This window comes from Sinohyriopsis cumingii, chromosome 16, assembly GCF_028554795.1.
Source record: "Sinohyriopsis cumingii isolate HCF-2022 chromosome 16, ASM2855479v2, whole genome shotgun sequence".
Taxonomy (NCBI): domain Eukaryota; kingdom Metazoa; phylum Mollusca; class Bivalvia; order Unionida; family Unionidae; genus Sinohyriopsis; species Sinohyriopsis cumingii.
Window position 1 is genome coordinate 2,624,109 of NC_142976.1, and position 19,797 is coordinate 2,643,905.

The 19,797-nt window shown below is 34.2% G+C and overlaps 1 protein-coding gene and 1 long non-coding RNA gene across 3 annotated transcripts in view; one reads left to right on the forward strand and one right to left on the reverse strand.

Moving 5' to 3' along the window:
* Window positions 1–2,503: 2,503 nt before the first annotated feature.
* LOC149779826 (uncharacterized) overlaps window positions 2,504–19,797 on the forward strand; it is a 38,388-nt gene continuing 21,094 nt past the window's right edge. Inside the window, exon 1 of the mRNA XM_089936489.1 lies at window positions 2,504–5,369. Coding sequence (XP_089792615.1) covers window positions 2,840–4,045 — 1,206 coding nt within the window. The 5' untranslated portion in view covers window positions 2,504–2,839 and the 3' untranslated portion in view covers window positions 4,046–5,369. The remainder of the gene's footprint in view (window positions 5,370–19,797) is intronic.
* Window positions 5,316–9,671, reverse strand: LOC149779827 (uncharacterized). 2 transcript variants are annotated; one of them, XR_016414937.1, is made up of 4 exons: window positions 9,292–9,671; window positions 7,352–8,820; window positions 6,996–7,068; window positions 5,316–6,678 (listed from the first exon to the last, which is right to left on the reverse strand). It is a non-coding gene; the product is annotated as an uncharacterized LOC149779827 (long non-coding RNA). The 2 variants fall into 2 exon arrangements; XR_016414936.1 differs by having other exon boundaries at window positions 5,316–6,343; window positions 6,527–8,820.

Sequence of the window (19,797 nt, forward strand, 5' to 3'; positions counted from 1 at the left end):
GAATTCAAGACTATAGAGTCCTAACAGTACATCTTGGTAGATATATATATATATATATATATATATATATATATATATATATATATATATATATTGAATGAAGTACTTGGACGCCTGAGATCACCTTCTCATGTTTGATAAAATATTTTATAGTAGCTTTTATTTCTTGATCACCTTCAATGCACTGATATATATGATAGAAGATGTTGAAGGCATCCCCATCTTGAGGCAGCGGTCATCTTACTGGAAAGTTGTCAACACAGAATTAGTTTTTAATATGTGGATTTCTTGTTTGTTTGATATTTATAAAACTGTAAATAATAACACAAACAAAATTCTTCAAATCATCACATAGTTGTTGCGTTATCATTTTCACCGCATATGAAATGACAATACCTTTAATCCAGCGTAAGATTTCTTTTAAACATTTCTAAGCTTTAACCCTTTGCAAGAATAGGTGTCATACCTTCTACTACCATGAAGATGGTATGCTCATTTGTTGTACAAATCATGTAAGGAAGATATCTAAAAAAACACAAATTTCTATTTCAATTTCTTGGCATATCTACATGTATACTTTAGTAGCTCTACTGAATTCCAAAATATGGCATGCAGCAACTTGGAATAATCGCCATCGAGAAAAATAACTCTGTAAGGTAATAGCAACAACGCACACAGACCTTTAATATCTTAAAGATATTCTTTTGCTGCAACAATTACCTTGAAGACTTTTCCTAGCTTTAAAATATTATTTAAAATGAGTAATTTTTTTTTTAATGGCATGTATGCATCATACAACATCCACTGGAATAAAACCCTTACGTGTAAAATACAAGTCTGTGGCAATAGTAAAATTCACTTTGGACATATAATATCTTCCTATATTCATGTTATGCAACATCGCCCATCTAGGTCTCTCCTACCTTGAAAATAGTGTTTTTCGAACGATTTTTTAAAAAAGGTATGCCAACATAATGCAAAACCTTGGAATAAACACTATAGGCTGTGAAATAAAACCGTACGGGGCAACAGTAATAGTCCGTTAAGATATGTAATATGTTCCAAATATTCATTTTGTTTTACATCTCCCCTTAAGACCTTTCCTACATTTAAATCAATCTTTCCAGGACTATATTCGAAAATGTTGCATGCAAGCATCATGCAATAACTTGGAATAACTCCAATAAGTTCTGTGGGACAATATATTCTTTAATATATTCCAAATGTTCTTTTCCTGCAACAACTCCCTTGAAGACCTTTCCTGCCTTTACAATGGCTTGAACATTATTAAATTTCCAAACATGGCGCGCATGCGTTGTGCAGCAACATAGAATAACCCTCATAAATGTGCGCTAATAGTGAAAAAAATACCTTTAGAAGTTTAATATCTATCATATATTCATATTATACAAGAACTACCCTCAAGACCTCTCTCACCTTTAAAATATTCTTTTCTAGGACTAAATTCCATTATGGCACACAAGCATAATGCAACAACTTTGAATAACCCCCGTAACAGCGAAATATATCTATATAGGGCAGTTTTGAAAATCCCTGTAGACTTGTTATATCCTCCATATATTCTTTCTCTGTATCTAATCCCATGAATAACTTTTCTTATCTTAAAAATGGTCTTTCAATGATTACATTTTTTTTTTAAAATGGCATGCAGGCATAACGCAACAGCTTGGAGAAAATCTGTGTAACTGTGCAAAGAATTGGGGGATAGTAACAATCCCTTTAGATCTTTTTTACATTCCAGAAATACCTTTCATGAAACTACTCACTTTAGGACATCATTCAACAGTTTGTAGTAGGTTTCATAATGGTGAAACTTGGCAATGGTCCAATTAGATCTTTCCTACATTTCCATAATTCTTTGTTAATATAACTCTTTGGGAGATAGTATAATCCCTTTAGATATTTTTTTACATTCCAGAAATACTTTTCATGAAACTACTCTTTTTCGGACATAAGCAACAGTTTGTAGTAGTTTTCATATTGGTGAAACTTGGCAATGGTCTAATTAGATCTTTCCTACATTCAAGCTTTTCTTTCAGGAGTAAAGTCAGAAAATTTCTATAAAAGCATCATTGAACAGATAGGTGTAACCTTCATTACTGTGCAATATTTCCCTACCATCAGATGAACAGTTTCCTCACTGACTATCTATTTTGAAAATAGTTCTGTACGACATTCAAATTAAATGTTTTGAATCAGCCTTATCCAGCAAATGAAACTCAAATTTATTACAAATATGATACAAAGAGATAATATTAGTGGTTAAATAAATAATAAATAAATAAATTAAAATTGAAATATATTATTTTATTAAATATTTTACAAATATATATTTCAAGTACTTACATTTTTTCAAAGATATATTTCAAATACAAATATTTTTTAAAAACATATTTCAAGTATTTTTTTAAAAAATGCCATAAAAAAAAGAAAAATCAGATTAAATAAATAAACAGATATTAAATGAAAATTATAAATGTTTGAAAACCACCGACTAATTTGGAATTCTAAGTTGTTGCGTGCAATTTCCGGAGTAATGGCTATCCAAAGTTGGAGACAACGACCTTACAATTTCTCGAGAAAGAGAAAAACAATTTGGAATTCCACGTTGGTGCATGCATTTGACTATTCCAAGTTGGAGCCCAATACCGATAAGTTCGTGTTGTCAGAGATTTCATCGTACTTTATTCATAAAACGTCAGACTCCTGTGATTTAATTTACAAAGAAAGATGAGTCACTGAGAGGAACCATTTAAAAGTGAAGTATGTGATGATAGGTTTAGGTCAATTCTTTAGTGGAAATCTGAGTTAGCAGATAATGGAAGATACTGGAGAAAAAACACTTAAGTGTGAAGTATCAGACAAAAGATTTTATGACAGTGGAACCCTGAATGAACACATGAAGATACAAACTGGAGAAAAACCATTTAAGTGTGAAGTATGTAGTAAAAGGTTTGGTGCCAGTGGAAATTTGAATCAGCACATGAGGATACATACTGGAGAAAAACCATTTAACTGTGAAGTATGTGGTAAAAGGTTTGGTGCCAGTGGAGTTTTGAATCGGCACATGAGGATACATACTGGAGAAAAACCATTTAAGTGTGAAGTATGCAGTAAAAGGTTTGTTGCCAGTGGAGGATTGAATCAGCACTCAAGGATACATACTGGAGAAAAGCCATTTAAATGTCGAGTCTGTAATAAAAGATTTCGTTTTAAAGGAGTTTTTAATCAGCACATGATGATACACACTGGAGAAAAACCATTTAAATGTGAAGTATGCAGTAAAAGGTTTGCTGTGAGTGGAAAGTTGAATCAACACATGAGAGTACACACTGGAGAAAAACCATTTAAGTGTGAAGTATGCAATAAAATGTTTAGTGTGAGTGGAGAATTGAATCGGCACATGAGGATACATACTGGAGAAAAACCATTTCAGTGTGAAGTGTGTTATAAAAGTTTTAGTGAGAGTGGACATTTGAATGAGCACATGAGGATACACACAGGAGAAAAACCATTTAAATGTGAAGTATGTAGTAAATGTTTTTGTGCCAGTGGAAATTTGAATCACCACATGAGGGTACATACTGGAGAAAAACCATTTAAGTGTGAAGTGTGTAATAGAAGGTTTAGTGACAGTGGACCTTTGACTTGGCACATGAGCATACATACAGGAGACAAACCATTTAAATGTGAAGTATGTAATAAAATGTTTAGGCAAAGTGGAAAGGTGAATCAGCACATGAGGATACATACTGGAGAAAAACCATTTAGGTGTGAAGTATGTAATAAAATGTTTATCTATAGTGGACATTTGAATGAGCACATGAGGATACACACAGGAGAAAAACCATTTAAATGTGAAGTGTGTAATAAAAGTTTTTTTCGGAGTGGAAATTTGAATCGGCACATGAGGATACACACTGTCAAAAAGCCATTTAAATGTGAAGTATGTAGTGAATTGTTTCGTTTGCATGGAGATTTGAATCAGCACATGAGGATGCATACTGGGGGAAAAAACATTTAATTGTGAAGTATGCAATAAAAGTTTTTGTGGAGATTTAATCAGCACATCAGGATACATATTGGAGAAAAACATTTAAATGTGAAGTATGTAATAAATGGTTTAATGAGAGTGGACATTTGAATTGACACATGAGGATACAGACTGGAGAAAAGCCATTTAAATGTTAAGTGTGTAATAAAAGATTTAGTAACTGAACATTTGAATTTGCACAATAGGACAAATACTGGAGAAAAACCATTTGAATGTGAAGTGTGTAATAAAAGGCTTAGTAGGAACCTTTGAATCAGCACATAAGGATGCATACTGGAGAAAAAACAGTTATGTGTGAAGTATGGAAAGTTGAATCAACACATGAGGGTATATACATGGAATAAGCATATAAATGTAAAGTGTGTAATAAAAGGTTTAGTGACCTCGGACGTTTGAATCAGCACACGAGGGTACATACTAGAGAAGAACCATTTAAATGTGAAGTGTGTAATAAAAGGTTTAGTTTGAATGGAAATTTGATATGGCATTTGGAGAAAACCCATTTAAGTGTGAAGCATGCAATAAAAAGTTTAGTGTAAGTGGAGATTGGAATCAGCATGTGAGAATATGGCTCATGGCCATACCCAAATTGTTTCGTACCCACTGAAAATTGGTTGTTTCGTATCCAAGGTGCTAATTGTTTTGTACCTGATGTGCTGGTTGTTCCATACCCAAGTTGGTGGTCTTTTCGCACCATTAATTTACAAGGTCAAACATAAAGTATTGTCATATTTACCGCTCTCTCTCTAGGCCTTATCTTTTTCCTAAGCATGAGCAAAGCATATCCAGGCCAAACAAATTTACCAAACACAAATAATTACAGTAATTGTATTGTTTTCACTGTATAATAGCATCTGTGTACTAAAAAGAAGTAATACAAATTCACATTGGCAGTAAAAAGAGAAAGAAAATGTTGGCCAGATTTAAATAACTGAATAAGTCCATTCCTTTTTCTATCGTTCAAATTAACAAACATTGTCATATTTCTTGGTATTATTTAGTAATGACTACTGTGACTGAAAAAATTATGAATGTTTATCCTCTCAAAACAACAAGAAATTCTGCGATCTTTTAATAATGAGGCTGAATGCAGATAAAACAGTGTTGCTTGATTAAGTTTCTCTTCTCCAAGGACCAATACTGGTGTTAATTTCAATTTTTTTCGCTTGCTTTTAAAGGTGTTGAACGTGATATACTATACGGGCCGCCAAGCCATTTGTTGGTAAACTGCTGGACACATAAGTGTACTTGTGGAAAGTTTTGGACACTTTCACTGATCACAAGAAACTAACAAGTTAGTGGCATAATTGAATTTCTCTCTGTTTTCAACTAAGTATAAATATTAATATTTTTTCATGGCAAGTGAAAATATGTTTTCATTGTTTGGCATAATCTATTTTATTTTATTATCCTCCTAAATATATTGCACATAAATAATTGCACACAGAGAGAGAGAGGGGATGATTTAACTTGACACTGCATTTTACATATATATATTTACTGATGTGTTTTAAAACTGATTTAATTATTTAAATAATTGAAGATATGTATGCATGCTTTGATTCTGCCAGTATTGAAACCTTTATAATACAGCACCCCATGTAATATGGCATAATATGGCATATATTTTTTCAGAATAGAACAGTAAAAATTACAATCCAATGAATGATTGAAGGCGAAATCTCAGTAAGACGAAAGATTAGCTCAGACAGATTTCTTAAAAAACAAAAGACTAACAACATTATTCTGAACTGTACATTCCAGACTTGTATTACATACATGAAGAAAGCATAATTATTATATGCATTTCTGTTTTCAAATTTGAAAATCATTGTATATTAATGCATTTAATTTGCCTTGTCAGTCAGTTGTCAGGCCATATAGAATGGTATATGCTGCTGCAATGTTTCAGTAAATTTTGAGGAGGAGATAACGTCGTTCTGGTATTCTTCCCACACAAGAATATTCTTGCCTGCATTTTTTTAATGTTTTTTTTTCTTTATCTGGTATCTTCTCAGCTTTTTTTTTCTGATACCAGTTGAATCTGTGTAACAACTGAAGTGGCTTCGTCGTGTAAGAGGCTAACTAGCACATAGAAAGGATTTTCTGAACACAGACCATGATTCGACTGGGAATGTGGTGTTCGTAATCCAGGTTGACTCCACAGTCAACCCAACCGTGTAACAGGGGAATCTTTGTGGACTGTTCCTTAAGATGGACAAAGGCAGGAGCTATGTGTTCTGCAGGCAAAAATGGTAGTGCCATCACCTGAAAAAGAGACACATAATAAAAGCAACTTTTTCATAAGATAACACATTATAAGTTTTATAAAAAAATAAGGAAGCTTTAAACATGGGAGATAATACAATGAAAAGTTACAAAACCAATGACAAAGATATCATTAAAAATACAGATTAGCAAATTCATTAGAGTGCCAGTATTAATTATTACCTTCCTGCAAAACTGATGAACACTCTTTTCTTGAATGTAGGTTGTTCTCAACCCCAATTCCTGCAGTTATCACCACATGGCTTGCCCCAGGTGAAATGCACAGCCGTGGATAGGCACTCCTGGATACACACGCTGGAAAGCTAGCCAGATACCTAAATAAATGAAAAAAATAATGTGATGATGAAGAAGTCTATGTGTGTGTTAAGTAATATAAATAAATAAGTGTTAGCAACTATATTTCAGTTTAAAGGTGTAATGAAATAATACCGAAAGCTAGCATGAAAAGAGGGTACGCAAATGTATAAAATGGCTACAGCTAGCTAGAATCAAGAAAAATAGTTCATTGATAAAAATACAATATAATTTATTGGCTAAAAACTGGAGAAGAATATTAAAAAAACCATATTAATATTATGAGACTAGCAACAACAACTAAAACCACTACTACTACTACTACTACTGTACTAACCTGCTTCAAAGTCTGCAACAATCTTTTTGACAGTGGGAGGAGACGGGAGAAGTCGCTTCAACGTTTTGAATACCTAATTACAAATAAAGAAGACCATGGTCAGTTACTTTAATATGCAACATTACAACATGAAATAATAATAATAATAATAAGTATTATTATTATTGCTATTATTATTATTATTATTATTGTAACAATAAATTGCGTTAAACCTGATAATAATATCATTATCATCTCCATTAGATGATGATGATATGATATGCAGGAATGCTTTGGAAAACATTGTAAGAAACAATAATTGACTTTACATCCGATCTGTTTGTAAATCGTTATAAAATTTAAAAAAGAATATTTACCTTCTTGTAATCCTTTTTTCTTCATCCTAACATAAAAGCGAACGCCAGTTGCAGATGATTTGTTTCATGTTTGTCATTCTTGACAAAGGCGTGCATGAAAAACAACTGCTTAACGATTGTTTTGAAGGTGGCATCTACGTACCAGACCTTGGCTTTTCCCAAAACTTTCGTTGTTTGTCAGTGGCCAACAAAATGTGATGTTTACTGCCAACATGAATGTCCTTTCAAAGAAATTTGTTTGGAAACTGTGATTCATCCAATTGAAAGAAATAAAACAAGGAAATAATAAATATTGAAGGACCTGGTGTAAGAAAGCAAAATATTAATACATAATGACTCGTGCTACTTACAACAAATTCTAAGTCGCTAGGCTCATTTGGCCGCATTTTCTAGCAGGTCCTAATTGCAGCTCTAATTAACAGCACTGGTTCAGGTAGGAAGTGACCATCCTTTGGCACTAATTCCTGTACGACTCGACTGCTCCGGTGGCCTAGTGGTTAGAGCGTCCGCCTCGGATGTGGGAGGTCATGGGTTCAATCCCCGGCCAAGTTATACCAAAGACTTACAAATATGGTACTAACAGCTGCCTTGCTTGGCGCTCAGCATTAAGAGGTTAGTGTTAGGACTGGTCAGCCTGGTGTCAGGATAAAGTGAGTGGGTGGGACATAATGCTACATGTCTGCAACATGATGCCCCAGTACTAGACATCACTGTAAACTGTCACACTGCAGACATCATAGCGATATGACTGAAAAATTGTTAAAGCTACGTTAAAAATACAAATCACACACACACACTATAACCCTATTGACGATCATTTCAACTGACTTATATTTATTCTGTTTCACTACACTCTTCACCTATGGAATATATTATTGAATATGTGAGCGTTACTAATAAATAAATAAATAAAGAGCATATAGTGGGACATTATCTATTAATGATGTGTATATCAAAGATTACTTACACGTACGATTATTTTCCTCTTAGAAACAATGAACATTGACAGGTGTGGGGTAATCAGCGATTGTGTATTATGAAATTACTAAGATTTTGATGACACCTTAACTTCGAGACGATCCTTGGATCGATGCTATGCACATGACAGTGTTGTCCTCTCTCATAACAATCCCCACATTGTATTGTGGTGGCTGGGCATCGCATCTTTTTAAAGTGGACAGAACACCACCAGTAGGTTACGCCTGCCCTTTTACACCACAAGAAAGATTTTTAAAAAATCAAATGTGTGAATGTCACGGCTACCAACACCAACACCTCTACTACTATGACTAATAATGATGATGACATTATGACAATTATCAATATTACTACTAACCTTGACAGTGTATGAATATCCATCAGCCTCCACAAGTTTTGGACGCGACATCTTGGAACCAGGAAGAGCGATCTGAAAGCCTGGTTGATGTACTTGGTTTAGTCTGAGCTGTAACGGCGCATCCTGTATGGACCTGTATATAAAGATTAATATTCGATTTTGTGAATAAAGGATATTTAAATCGAACATGTGGTACGTTTTGGATACAGTGCTGTTCAGGGTCTTGTATATTATGTTTTTCTCCAAAACACAAGGTAGCTAACCATTACATGTAATCTCATTAATTTCCCATCTATACCATTTTAATTTTATTGTATTGAACGGAAATTTACATAACAACATAATACAATTCTCAAAGATTATTAAAGAATAAACCTACTCTTCTTGATTTTCTGCGACTTGGAAGGACGCGTCTTTTAAATGTGCATGTCACTTCTGTATATTGGGATGCTGTCCAGATATGAGAACTAACATCTGGTAGCAGTCTGGAAAACAATATTTCCGTGGTTACCTAATGTGAAAACGCTGCACATTTATTACGAATTTGTTTCTTTCGTTAAGATTTATTAAATTACGACGAAATTAAAGGATATATATATCTTACTGGACTGAAGAGTTGTTGATCCGCATGTCAGAATCATCGACACTGACGTCAGCATTCATTGCCTTGTCTAAAAGATCACCATATGTAGGGTCATGGACATTGTGTCTTTCATCAGCAGTCAGATGCGTACTATGCTATTGGCAAAATTTTAACATATTGTCGAGACTGTCATCTGTCGAAATCAATGGTGGAGGAAGTCGGGAACAGTCATTGCAACACCAGCCACTTAGCGTCTCATCACCACGAGATAATTGCCTATACAGTGTCTGTAATATGCCTAAGAAGAAAACCAACAACATCAGCATAATATCTACAGCAGTAATATTAATATTATTTCCACAACCAGCAGCAGTATTTTTACTACTGGTGCTACTGTTGCTTCTACTACTGTTAACATTACCGCTCCGGTGGCCTAGTGGTACCGCGTCTACCTTGGATACAGGAGGTCGTGGGTTTGAACCCAGACCAAGTCATACCAAAGACTTTTAAAAAAATAATACTAACAGCTGCCTTGCTAGGCGCTCAGCATTAAGAGGCTAGTGTTAGGACTGGTCGGCCTGGTGTCAAGATAATGTGACTGGGTGGGACATAATGCTACAAGTCTGCGGCACGATGCCCCAGTGCTAGACATCACTATAAACTGCCACACTGCAGACATCGTGGCGATGTGACCGCAAAATTGTTAAAGCTACGTTAAAAATATATTTTAAAAAAAACAGACACACACACACATACACACTATTAAAATTAAAAATAATAATAATAATATCATTATACCTACCTGTTTCACATGTAAGAATGTTGCCACTTTTGGCAAGCGATACATTGTAAAGCATATTGATGTGGTCTTACTCTTTGGCAACAAACTACACAGTTGACCATTTCTTGCTTGCTTGTATTTGCCTGTGTGTGCTGATGTCTGGTTATTTCTTACAACACTTTATTTTTTAAAACCAACTCAGCTATTTATATCTGTATTGCGTTTTCTTGTCAAATGTTTTTGCACAAAAGCATTATAAATGTGGATTCATTTTGTGATATAAATAGATAGAACAACATTAAAATAAACTGAGATAGAAATAAAATATAAATTGTACAATACCTGATGACAAACAATTAGGGGTGGAACATATGCCAATTGTAACCGACAAAGGAGAGTTAGAATCAGGGACAATTAGTAACAGCGTATGCATCCATGAGAACTATTGAATGAATTTCCTAACTGATTCTTTTTGGCTTAATGATAATTTTTAATTCATTGTATATAACTCCAAGTTAAATCATAAGTGCCTGAGTAAAACAAATTTAAATCTCCGAGGATAAAAGTAAATTCCCAGTAAACAAGTGAGGTAAATATAGTATTAATATCAAATAATTATTGACACGGAATTTTATGAATCAAAAGACTACTGAAAAACAGAGACCTCGTTCAATTATTTAAAAGTAAAACTAAAACAAATAAATAATCAAACGTGTGAAACTGAATTAAGCTTGAAAGCTTCAACTTGCCAGATATCCATGAATTTTTACATTTGATAACATTTCAGTTATGCGTCTGGTTAAAGTATACAACGTCATGCAGAATTCATATAATATTATCCCTTTATTATTATTATTACTATTATTATTATTATTATTATTAATTTATATATAGCCGTTACTTCAATAGACCGCTCCGGTTAGAAAGCTTGCCAGTAGCTTCTCGTGGGTCGGTGGTTCTTTCTGGGGTTTTCCCGGGTTCTTCCTCCACCATTAATACTGGCCGCCATGTATAGCCTATCATGTGCTGAAAAATGGCGTTAAAGCCCACAACAACAACAACAACAAGACCGCTCCGGTTGCCTAGTGGTTAGAGCATCCGCCTCGGATGAGGGAGGTCGTGGGTTCGATCCCCGGCCGAGTCATAGCAAAGACTTACAAAAATGGTACTAACAGCTGCCTCGCTTGGCGCTCAGCATTAAGAGGTTAGTGTTAGGACTGGTCGGCCTGGTGTCAGGATAATGTTACTGGGTGGGACATCATGCTACATGTCTGCGACATGATGCCCCAGTGCTAGACATTGCTATAAACTGCCACACTGCAGACATCGTAGTGATATGACTGAAAACTTGTTAATGCTACTTTAAAAATCCAAATCACACACACACACACACACCGTTACTTCATTAACATGTAGATTCATTTTACCATTGATTGGTTGTGTAATTACCTTTGTTATTTTGTATACCTCTATGTATGTATATCTATCTATCACAAAGAGAGAAAAAAGCAAGATAGAAATAGTTTAATCTGCTGAAATATCTTTTTATGATATTGGTGGTTACATTTGTACTTTAGGTATGAAACGACTATAGCAGTGGGTAGGAAACGACCAGCACCTTGGGTATGGAATGACCTTTACTTTGGGTACGAAACGACTCATTTGGCTACGAAATGGCTTAGGTACGAAATGAATAGGTACCTAAGAATACATACTGGAGAAAAACGATATAAATATGAACTATGTAATAAAAGGTTTTGTGGGACTGGAGATTTGAATGGGGGACACAGGGATATATACTGTAGATAAACCATTTAAATGTAAAGTATGTCATAAAAGGTTTTGCATCAGTGAACATCGCAATAGCCACATGAGGATACGTACTGGAGAAAAGCCATTTAAATGTGAAGGCTGTAATAAAATGTTTAGTGACCAGGGATATTCAAATGAGCACATGAGGATACATGTTGGAGAAAAACTATTTAAATGTGAAGTATGTAATAAAATGTTTTGGCAGGATGAAAATCTATTGATACAGATGAGGTTACATACTGGAAAGAAAACATTTAAATGTGAAATGTGCAGTGAAATATATAGTAATAGTGGTAGACAGAAGAAGCACATGATGATATATACTGGTGAAAAACCATTTCAATGTGAAGTATGTAATAAAAGGTTTAGTGACGGGGTATATTTAAATGAGGATACATGCTCGACAAAAACCATTTAAATGTGAATTATATAATGAAATGTTTAGTGAGGATGAAAAGCTACTGGTACACACAAGGTTACATATTGGAGAACAAAAACTTTAAATGTGAAGTGTGCAATGAAATATATAGTATTATTTTATGCTCAGCAGTGAATTACTTGATTTTCTAATTAAAATAATATTGATGTTTCACTGTAGTGAAAAAATAACAATATTTTTTCACTACTGGAACTACTTTTTGGGTCAGAACTTACTTACCTCCCTTTGATTTCTGTCAGTGAGCTACTTTTTCCTTACGTAGTGGTTGATTTCTTATTAATAATCACTGTCTGTTATCCTTAAAACTTGTTGTTTGTTATTCTGGAAATATCAGTTAATTTTTATCAATCTGATGTGAACTAATTTTGTGCGCAGGTACACATAGCACAGCAGAACATGTACGGTAAACAGCTGACATTACCGTAAGAAATCTGCTAATTCACTGTGTCACAAACTTTAGGTCGCCAACGTATGTGAGCATAAAATAAAAAGAATATTTGCTTGAAACGAGTGAATAACGGATACATTTCATCTCGTGGGTGAAAAACTCTAGTATTTTCACTCGTGGCTTCGCCACTCGTGAAAATAATGAGTTTGTCATCCATTCGATGAAATATATCCGTTATTCACTCGTTTCAAGCAAATATCCTCTATATAGTGGTAGTCTGAAGAGGCACAAGAAGATACGTTATTACCATCGTTTTGCACATGAGGTACAAAAATGACACCTGAGGGAATTTAACAATACACCATAGATTTAACATGAGTACCGTATGTCACCATGGACAGTGTCGAGCTGATGGTAATATTAAAGATGAACATGTGATTTATCCCTTTTATATTAAAATGTTTGTTTTGTTGTTTATTGGAGTTTAATGCCATTTTTATTGCATGATAGATTATACATGATGGCAAGTGTAACTTTTGGATAAAGAACATGAGGAAAACCCCAGTAAGAAACTTCAACCCATGGGAAGCTACTGGCAAGCTTTTTCACAGTGTCATTAGCCAAACCACCGTAGCAATTAAGTGAACATTTGAGCAAAATTTCCGATAACATCCAGCTTCACCTAAAAATCACATTAGTGGTTTTTCCTTTTTGGCATTGGGAATTCAGAGAAAGCCATGACCTTCTAGTTTTATAGCCTTGACCTTCTAGTTTTAATTTGATCTTGGTCCGCATAATGCAGGGGTCACATTACCAGGCGAACTGGGTGACTATGTCACCTAAAAAATGTAAACTTCACTTTGGAAAATGAAAACTTCTTGGTCATGTGATTTTTAGAAGTAAATTTTTTGATATGCTCGCTCACCTTAGCCAGGTTAGTTCCTGTATTCTGTTGTAGCTCAAGGTGAAATGTGGGCTTCAGGCTGGTGTTGATATCAATTGTGCCAACATGCAAACTTCTTACAAATATTTGACAAAATTATGCAATAAAATGGAAAAATCAGATTAAATAAATAACTTTTTCACTAACAAATATGAAATAATTAGATAGCTAGAGTACACAGCATATATATATATATATATATATATATATATATATATATATATATATATATATATATATATATATATATATAGTTCATTGTACTTTATTAGTAAAACGTAGCCATACAATGATACATACTGGAGAAAATCAATTTCATTGCGAAATGTGTAGTAAAATGTTTAGTCAGGGTGGACATCTATGCATGCACATGAGGACACATACTGGAGAAAGACCATTTAAATGTAAAGTATGTAATAAAAGGTTTTGTGTCATTGGACATCCCTATAGTCACATGAGGATGCATACTGGAGAAAAGCCATCTAAGTGTGGGGTATGTAATAAAAGGTTTAGTGACAGTGGATATTTGACTTGGCACATGAGGATACATACTGGAGAAAAACCGTTTAATTTTGGGGTATGTAATAAAAGGTTTAGTGACAGTGGATATTTGACTTGGCACATGAGGATACATACTGGAGAAAAACCGTTTAATTGTGGGGTATGTAATACAAGGTTTAGTGACAGTGGATATTTGACTTGGCACATGAGGATACATACTGGAGAAAAGCCATTTAATTGTGGGGTATGTAATAAAAGGTTTAGTGACAGTGGATATTTGACTTGGCACATGAGGATACATACTGGAGAAAAGCCATTTAATTGTGGGGTATGTAATAAAAGGTTTAGTGACAGTGGATATTTGACTTGGCACATGAGGATAAATACTGGAGAAAAACCATTTAATTGTGGGGTATGTAAAAAAAGGTTTAGTGACAGTGGATGTTTGACTTGGCATATGAGGATACATACTGGGAAATAACATTTAATTGTGCAGCATGTAGTGAAATGTTTCCTCGGGGTTGACAACTAGTGATAAACATGAGGACATATACTGGGGAAAAATCTTCTTCCAGTAATGTGTAACATGATGTGAACTACGTACATGTGGTGAGAGGTACAAGTGCAGCTAAAAACAGTTTAGAAACATCTCTGATTTAGAACTAAGCAATCCCTACACCAAGCCCTGATCTGAAAGCAAAATAAAATTAACTTTGATGTGTGGAATGAAATATTCAATAAATATGTGGAAACCCGAATAAGCACAAGAGAATACCTAAGTGGCCTAGTTGTACACTTGAGATACAAAATGACACAAATTATGCTTGGGGTACACAGGGAATTTAACAATAGCCCATATTTTTAACATGAGTACTTTAGGGAAGTGTCAAAGGGATCGTAATATTAGAGATGAACATGTATTTTACCACTTTTGTCTATTTAGGTTTGTTTTATTGTGTATTAGGGTTTAACGTCATTTTTCAGTGTATGATAGGCTATACATGATGGTCAACATAACCGTTGAACAAAGAACATGAGAAAAAACTGGTGTGTAGATGATGACATCATCACAACTATGTAGACCAGATGTTATTATGTTAATTAGATGTTAAAATGTTCTTGGAGAAATTTTCTTTCCAAGGCACCCCTCTTTATACTGATAAAGCCCATCTGGAGTTGCAATTGTTGAACTTTCTTTTGTACTTTCCATGAGGGGAATTTGCCAGAATTCTTTGAAAGGTCAAAATTGGTGATATATTTACATTTCCAATTATGTAATTGCAATATTCTTGGCTTGACATTGGAAATGAATCCATTTTGTTGACACTATTGACTTTTCCATAGTCAGTACACATACACAATATATCAGAGTCTTGACCTTATTACAGAATATGTCCTAAATATGCTACCGGAAACATTAGCAAAAGTCACTTTTATATGAATTAACCATCAGATTTGAATTGCAGAGTCGATTGAAGAATTTCTGAATGGCTTCCATGTGATCTTTCCATGTGTCAGGTGATGACATCATCGATCTATGCATCATAGACCAGATGTTAACACGTTCATAAGTTATTCGAATGTTGCTGGAGAATTTTTAAATCCAATCCTTTGTTATTTCCATGAGTGGAATTTACCAGAATTCTTTTAAAAAGTTAAACATGGTGACATATTTCCCATTTCCCATTTTGTAATTGAAATTATATTTTCTTGGCATTGGACACAAATCTGTTTTGGTGTCACTGTTGACTTTTCTATAGTGATTACACATGCTGTATGTATCTTCTGATTTAGGCACAAGAATACATGGTGAACTCCAGTTACGTTTATTTTGTTCTATAAAATAATTCTCCTATAAATATTGAATTTCCTTATATATATATTAGAACGTGTTTAATAAATATATTCACATTGTTTTGCATTGTTACTCATTATATCATGTACGTGTGTTTGTTGTATACATACAGTTACATTAATTTTTCACACTAAATTAGTCTACAGGATAATAATATATAACTTTGTGTGAATTGATACGATGAAAACCGAAACCAATCAACATACAACAGCAACAAAGACAGCAATTCATATAAAAAAGAATCATTTAGGGCTTATCCTAGTTGTAAGTGAGGAAACTTGAGACATTGTTTTTTTTTTGATGGAATTTCTGTTCTTTGACAGACTTGAGTTTGGGGCACTCACAAATTAGCACCTGACTCTTTGGTACGGAATTGAAAGCACATCTTTCAAACAATTGTACAAAATACAGCAGCTGATATGGTTATTTCTAAATAACATCTGTCATCCAGGATGCATATATTCTCATAAAGATAGGTTTGATCATGGGCACTCAGGAATTTGAAGTTATTGAATTTTTGATATCGTGGTGTTTGCAACGGGTTATTGTTGTAACTGAATTAGTACAGTGGGTCCTCAAGGTCATCATGTGAATGCTAAAATCTTTACACATCTTGGGTTTCAACTTGGAATAGCGGAAAAATTCGGAATCACAATTTGTTACGATCTTTGTCAGTAAATTGTGTGACGTACGAATCGATGTAAATATACCCAGTGTCCGGTTTAGCATCAGCTCCATAAGTGCGTTTTATAATGGAGGATACTGATGGAAACACGTCTGATTCACTTTGCAGAGAAATACGTGGATAATAAAACAACTATTTTCTATACTTCCGATAACTTTTCAATGCAGTGAATCTAGGATGATACTATTTATGATGACGATTGATATATCAATTACTGTGTCAGTGTAAAATGATCAAATTGTATTAATAGCTTGCAGGTTTCTGTTGTACACTAATAAAACAAGATCAAGGGGTTAAAGCAGAGAAGTAAACTCATGATAGGTAAAAATTATGTTGACAAATATTTATTTTCTAACTATAATCTCTATAACACTGTATATGGTAGCGATACAAGTGACCTGTGTTATAAGTGATGGGACTTTGTATTGAGGGATGTTATGATAATACTGTACATAAGAGCCACACAAGTGGCCTGTGTTCTTCTCCTGTGTTATAAGTGATTGCGTTTTATAAAGAGGTTAAATATAAAAATGTATATGGACGCCACACCAGTAACCCTTGTTATAAGAGACGGGGTTTTATAATGAGGGATGTTATGGGGCTTATGGGTTTTTATAACCATGGATTTTTGATAACACTGTACATGGGAGTCATACATATGTCCAGCGTTATAACTGAGAGTGGTTTATAGTGAAGGCTTTTCTAATGATAGTGTGTTTACTAATGTGAAATTAGTCTTTAATTAGTTTTCAACGGTAGAGACGTAACACATTTTATACTGACTGAGCTTTTTGGGGGACGAAACTGTATATCCTACTTTCAATGATAATGATTCTAATATTAAAGATGCACACACAGAGAAAATATTGGCTGTGCATCAGTTGTTTTTTAAATCGATGATTCTGGTCATGTAGTCAATGAACTTGACCTTGAACAAGGTCAGCTACAAGATGTCAGTGTTATAAGTGAAAGTGGCTTCTATTGAAGGATTTTCTAATGATAGTGTATTTAATAATGTGAAATTGTTCTTTAATTAGTTTTCAACAGTAAAGACGTAAAACTTCTTTATACTGTCTGAGCTTTATGGATGACAAAACTGCATGTCCTACTTTCAGTGATAATTGTTCGAATATTAAACATACACACACAGAGAAAATATTGGCTATGCATCAGTTGTTTTTTTTTATCAATGATTCTAGTCATGTAGTCAGTGCACTTGATTTTGAACAAGGTCAGCTACCAGATGCAGTTTTACAGAACCCACATCATATAATGCAATAAAAGAAAAATTACATACAATGCAAATTCAAAACTCATAACAGGGGATAGTGGAGAGGTATGAAAATCTCTGCCTAGGGCGGTAGGAAAGAAATGTAAATCCGAGAATGGGATTTCCTTGCTTTGCTATAAACACTGACATATATTTATCACCCAATGTTTTCCAATTAAACTAAAATACTCATGCACTTTGCAATTTAGTTAAAGATTCGAAGCACAGTATTATTCATCCGGTTTTATTATTGTTTCTCACTCTACAGAAAGGTCAGCTCTTGAGAGAGATTTGATTTCTCATTATTTTTGGTAGTCAATGATATGTATAGTATGTGTGACTGGAACAGTGTTTTCTGTCTTTATTAGTTCCAAATAGCATCGCGAATTTTACCCTATCTGTAGCTCGGTAAATTTTCAGGTCATCGTCACTGTGTGTGATATTAGCAGTGACTGGTTGTACTGTGAGTAACGTACAGTTGTTGATTGCTAAGTGCAAAGTGTGTAACACTGTAACGAGTGTAGACGTATAAGCCCAGAAACTCGTAGATAAGAAAAGCTAGTCCAGTGGCTGTGAATACAGTGATAGAACTTACAGTACGTACATATAGTTTGTCGTTATGTCGGTTGTTGTTGATGTCGAAGTTGGTAGTTTTGGTAGTCAGTGATATGTATAGTCTGTGTGACTGGAACAGTGTTTTCTATCATTATTAGTTCCACACAACATCGTGAATTGTACCCTATCTGTAGCTCAGTAAATTTTCAGGTCAGCGTCATTAAATTTAGCTAAACATATCTACATGTAATTCATTTCACATGTTATAATTTAAACTACTTAGGTACTTTTAGATACATTAAATGGCTTATATATATATATATATATATATATATATATATATATATATATATATATATATATAAAGAACTTGAACACCTTTGATCACAATCTTAAGTTAATTTAATGCAGCTTTTGTTTCTGCATCAACTTCAAGTACTGACACACATGACAGTAGAATTGGAAGGCATCTCCAACCAGCCAACCAGTAGTAATGTGGGATACTTTGGCGACAATGGCAAAATACATTACAGATCCCCCTTGGGTACGTTTAGCGAAAAGACTTCTAGTGACAATGGGAAAATACATTACAGACCCCACTTGGGAACGTTTAGCGACAAGACTTTTTAGTACGCCCTGGGAACATTTAGCATCAAGGGAATCGAACGTGGGGAATATTGGGTCTGCAGAGCGACAAGGTAAAGTTGGGTTGTTATATAAGATAGCGGGTAGCGGGTAAGTTCAGCGGTTAGCTGGTGGCGGGTAAGTTCAGCTAGTTCAACGGGTGGCGGGTAAGTTCAGCTAGTTCAGCGGGTATCATGTGGCGGGAAAGTTCTTTTAGTTCATAAGCTATACCAATAAAACAACACTTGGCAGGGATGAGACTGGCGGTATATAGACATAGACATATAAAACATATACAACACCTAATTTATATAATCGACTAAAACAATTTTTTTCTTACCTTTGTCACATTCCTGAACTGTTTTAATTTGATATCTCAACTGAAGCCATTATGGGGAGATCATTGGAGACGTAGTAGTCAATACGTTACAAGAATTAAGCGAAGCAAGCAAGATTTATATACCGTTATCATCTTTAATGGTTAGTTATTATGAAGTAAATCCACTATAACTCTTCCAATCATTTTAACACTTGAAAATTACACGATGATACAGATCTTCCTTATGAACAACACTTCGTTTTAAATATCCACTAAAATGTTTTGCAAACTATTTCAATATTCTTCTGGAGTTAAGAGCATTTCAAGATCATTTTTAAAGTGGTAGCATAAGAAC